The sequence below is a fragment of the Elephantulus edwardii genome, unplaced genomic scaffold (assembly GCF_000299155.1).
Source record: "Elephantulus edwardii isolate Elephantulus edwardi_28Jun2011 unplaced genomic scaffold, EleEdw1.0 scaffold00062, whole genome shotgun sequence".
Classification (NCBI taxonomy): domain Eukaryota; kingdom Metazoa; phylum Chordata; class Mammalia; order Macroscelidea; family Macroscelididae; genus Elephantulus; species Elephantulus edwardii.
The window spans coordinates 16,506,313-16,510,535 of NW_006399812.1; the positions used below are offsets into that span (position 1 = coordinate 16,506,313).

The 4,223-nt window shown below is 40.2% G+C and overlaps 1 protein-coding gene and 1 pseudogene across 1 annotated transcript; one reads left to right on the plus strand and one right to left on the minus strand.

Moving 5' to 3' along the window:
* Positions 1-986: 986 nt before the first annotated feature.
* On the minus strand, positions 987-1,249 carry LOC102852771 (ATP synthase subunit f, mitochondrial-like). Its single transcript, XM_006887844.1, has 2 exons — positions 1,129-1,249; positions 987-1,015 (listed from the first exon to the last, which is right to left on the minus strand). The coding sequence occupies exons 1-2, from the start codon at positions 1,247-1,249 to the stop codon at positions 987-989; spliced, it is 150 nt and encodes a 49-aa protein (XP_006887906.1).
* Positions 1,250-3,667: 2,418 nt separating this feature from the next.
* LOC102853185 lies at positions 3,668-4,009 on the plus strand (annotated as a pseudogene).
* The last annotated feature ends 214 nt before the right edge of the window (positions 4,010-4,223 follow it).

A 4,223-nucleotide genomic window follows, 5' to 3' on the forward strand; every position in this document is an offset into this window, starting at 1 on the left:
AGGCCTGCTATTTCAGAAGTGGGTGGCCAATCCTTCTTCCTAGTCTGTCTTAATCTGAATGTTCAGATTTAGAGGAGTATCTGACAGACAGCAATTTGTGAAGCAGTGAAAGATAAATCCCTTATTGTGGATTCTAGATGAACCATAAAGAAAATGAAGGGGGGGAAACTAGAATGATGTGGGATAGCATCAAAAGAAATAGCATATGTATTATTGGAATTCCAGAGCAGAGGGGTGACAGGGAAATCACTGAGAAAATTGTGGAAGAATTACTAGAAAAAAACTTCCTAGATATTTTGAAGAATGAGGAAATCCACATTCAAGAAGCACAGCAAACATCAAATAGACTAGACCCGAAAAGAAAAGGAAAACATCAAGACAAAATCATAGTCAAATTCTTCAAATTGAAAGATAAGGATAGAATTCTAAAAGCAGCATGAGAAAAACAGTCACCTATGAAGGGGAAATAATTAGATTAAATTCTGATTTCTCGGCAGAAACCATGCAAGATAGAAGACAATGAGATGACATACAGAAAGTTGAAAGAAAATTATTGTCAGCCAAAGATCCTATACCCAGAAAAGCTTTCCATCAATTATGAAGGAGAGATTAGATCCTTTGTAACAAAGAAGAAACTTAAGGAATTGTGAAAACAAGACCAAAACTACAAAAAATTTTAAGTGAAATCCTTCACACAGAGTGTTAAGGGAAAGTGGATGAACTATCGTAACCAGAAACAAAAGAAAAAGAAATGTGGAAAAATGGCAAATGTAAAACCTGGCCTGACAAAAATCATACTGAAATGGAATAAATGCACCCATTCAGAGAAAAAGAGTAGAAGAATGGAATTTTTTTTCTTTTTTTTTTTTTTACATACTGTATTATCTTTTATTGGACAGAGTTCTCAGTCTAGGAGACAGAGGGCTGTTGAAGAAGGGAAGGGCGCCAGGGCAAAGGCACCTTGCCAGGAATGCAGACGGCACCTCTTAGTGGTACTTCCATAACCGTTCATGTTTGAGCTTCTTGTAAGAAAGGCAGTAGCTGAACACCACGTAAGCTGTCAGCACCATGGACAGCCCAGCAATGCTCCCCTTCTTCACGTTGACGTACTTGTAGTATCGGTATAGCCTTGCTGGAATGCTCCTGCGATGCCACTCGGGGTGAAGTCCCACATCAATATCCAGCTGGGCAGCTCCCCCAGTTTTACATCCATGAGCTTCCTCACCTTTAGTGGTATGACGGAGGCCATCTTGGAGTCCTGGGTGTCCGCAGAAGAATGGATTTTATAAAACCAAATTCAATCAATGTGTTGCCTACAAGAGACACATCTGAAAAAAAGAAGAGAAAGGCAGAATCAAAATCAAAAGCTGGGGGTAAAAGATACCAATAAAATGGTAACTTAAAAAAAGCAGGAGTGGCAAGACTAATCTCTGATAAAATATATTTCAGAATAAAAACCACCATAAAAGATAAGGGAGGATATTATATACTGATTAAAGTCACAACAGAACAAATATATATAATCTTAGTCAACATAGGCACACAGTGACAGACCTGCAAAATAAATAAAACAACAGTTAATAGAACTGAAGAAAGAAGTAGACAGCAACACAATAGTGGTAGGAGATTTCAAAACACCAATATCACTAAAGGATAGGACAACCCAAAAGAAACTCAACAAAAATGCAAATTATCTAAACTATACAATCAGCCAACTAGACCTTGTGGATGTAATCAGGGTACTGCACCCAACTAAAACTCAATTCATTTTCTTCTTAAGTGCACATGATACATTCTCAAGAATATATCACATATTAGAACACAAAGTAAGCCTCAACAAATTAAAAAACATTGAAATAATATAAAGTATCTTCTCAGATCACAATGCCATAAAAATAGAAATTAATCACAGGAGGGTTTAACTTATAAAACTATCCATGTGGAACCTAAATAACTCTTTGCTAGAATACGATTGGGTTATAAAGGAAATAAAGAATTAAACTTTTAATAATTAAACTTTAAAAAGTTCTTTGAAACAAATAAAAATGCAGTATACCAAAACCTCTCAGATACACCTAGTCTTCAGACTGCAGTTCATAGCAATAGGCACACACATAAAAAAGGAAGGGAAAAAAAATCAATTCTCTATCTCAACACCTTCATCAAATACAAAAAAGAACAACAATCTAATCCTATAGCATCTAGAAGAAAAGAAATTATAAAGAGCTGAAAACCATGAAATAGAAAATAGAAAAACAATTGAAACCATCAGTGAGACCAGGAACTGGTTCTTTGAAAGGATTAATAAAATTGACAAACCACTGGCAAACTTAATAACAGAGAAAAAGAGAAGACACAGATAACTTGATTAAGAAATGATAGAGGTGAAAAAAATTTCATAGGTGTCATAGTCTGGTTTCTTGCCTAGACCACTAGACCACAGCACAGCTATCTGTCAGAGCCAGCCCCCTCTGACTGGAGATCCCCCACCTCCACCTCTGCTGCCTGGACCTTTGAACCTGATTCCTAAAGGACCTTACCCAGCTTCCTGGACACTGCCACCTGTCTTCTGGAAGCCCAGCATCAGCCCTTCACCTGTAAGTCCTAGTCCCACTTCCTGAATGCTATGCCTGCTGCCTGGAAGTCCCACCCCTGCTGCCTGGAAGCCTCCAATATTTGGACCCACAGCCTGAACACCTAGCACTAATGCCTGGAGGACAGCCCACTGTTGCCCTTCTGAACTGTGTCAGAGACGAATATCACACTTGAACCCCTTTCCTTTCCTTTCCTTTCCTTTCCTTCCCTTCCCTTCCCTTCCCTTTCCTTTCCTTTCCTTTCCTTTCCTTTCCCAAAGGGTAAGCTGCTGCCTTTAGTCCAGAGTACCTTGGACTGTCCTAGCTGCAACAGTTGTATGACAGAAGAGGCTGCTAATTCACAGGCCTTATCCCTCCTGAACTGAAACAAGTCTTCCCTTGAGTCAAAAGTCCAGAGAGGAAATCAGGCAGGGTAGCTGCCCCACCCTCTTCTAGAGCAATAACATTAGGCCAAGAGTCTACTATTGTCCCAGGCATGAAAGACTCTACCACAGCAATGTCCCATAGGAAGCAGGCTATCTCACACTCTACACAAAAGCAAAATAAGATGTCACCTCCAAAAAGTGTCACAGTATCAATGGATTTCCTGAAACCAGAAAGTCTCGATGGAACTTTCTGACACAGAATTTAAAAGAACAATGATTGAATATTTTCAGTGGGTGAAAGAAAAATTATGAAGAATTACAGGACATTTCAAGCAAAAACAAAGAGGAACTTTTAAAAAAAAATCCAAAACAATGTAGATAAAATGAATGAGGCATTAGAGGCTCCAGGGGAAAAAAAAACAAAAACCCACAATTCGAAATATGAAAACCAATATTTCAAATGCTGTCAACATGTTGGAGGGAAATAAGAATAGCGTTGAAGAGATGGAACATAAAACCAGTGAAACAGAACATAGAATTGTCACCACTGATCTGCTAGGGGGGAAAAGCAGAATCAAAAAGGAAGGAAAAAGAAGAAAGCCTTTTAAAAAGTGGGACACCGAGACCGGGGGCGGAGTGGTCGGCTGACCTGAACAAGGCCTAGGGTTGATACAGGCCGCTCGCCTCGGCTTTAGGCTTGCCTGCGCCATGGCGAGTCAGTCGCAGGGCATTCAGCAGCTGCTGCAGGCCGAGAAGGTGTAGGAGGCCCGCAAGCGGAAGAACCGGAGGCTGAAGCAGGCCAAAGAAGAAGCGCAGGCTGAAATTGAACAGTACCGCCTGCAGAGGGAGAAAGATTCCAAGGCCAAGGAAGCTGCGGCTCTGGGATCCCATGGCAGTTGCAGCACTGAGGTGGAGAAGGAGACCCAGGAGAAGATGACTATCCTCCAGACCTACTTCTGGCAGAACAGAGATGATGTCCTGGATGATCTCCTGAGCTTTGTGTGTGACATCCGGCCCGAAATCCATGAAAACTACCGCATAAATGGATAGGAGAGGAAGAGACCCCTGCTCCATGGATGGGCGTTTTAGATGCTGTGACATGGAATAAGATTTAGCAAAGCTTTCTTCTTGTGACAAAGCGTTAAATTATTTCTGTATATTATAAATTCCTTTACTTTTTGGAGAGTAGCAAAACCTAATACTTTGTGTAGATTTAGAGCTTATCCAAAGATTTCATCTTTTTACCTCATATTTCTTATAAACG

Excerpts from the sequence above, each read along its gene's own strand:
- LOC102852771 (XM_006887844.1), bottom strand. The coding sequence starts at position 1,249 with ATGGCCTCCGTCATACCACTAAAGGTGAGGAAGCTCATGGATGTAAAA. Across the intron at positions 1,016-1,128 it reads CGCAGGAGCATTCCAGCAAG|AACATGAACGGTTATGGAAG; the intron begins GCTATACCGATA and ends ACAAGAAGCTCA.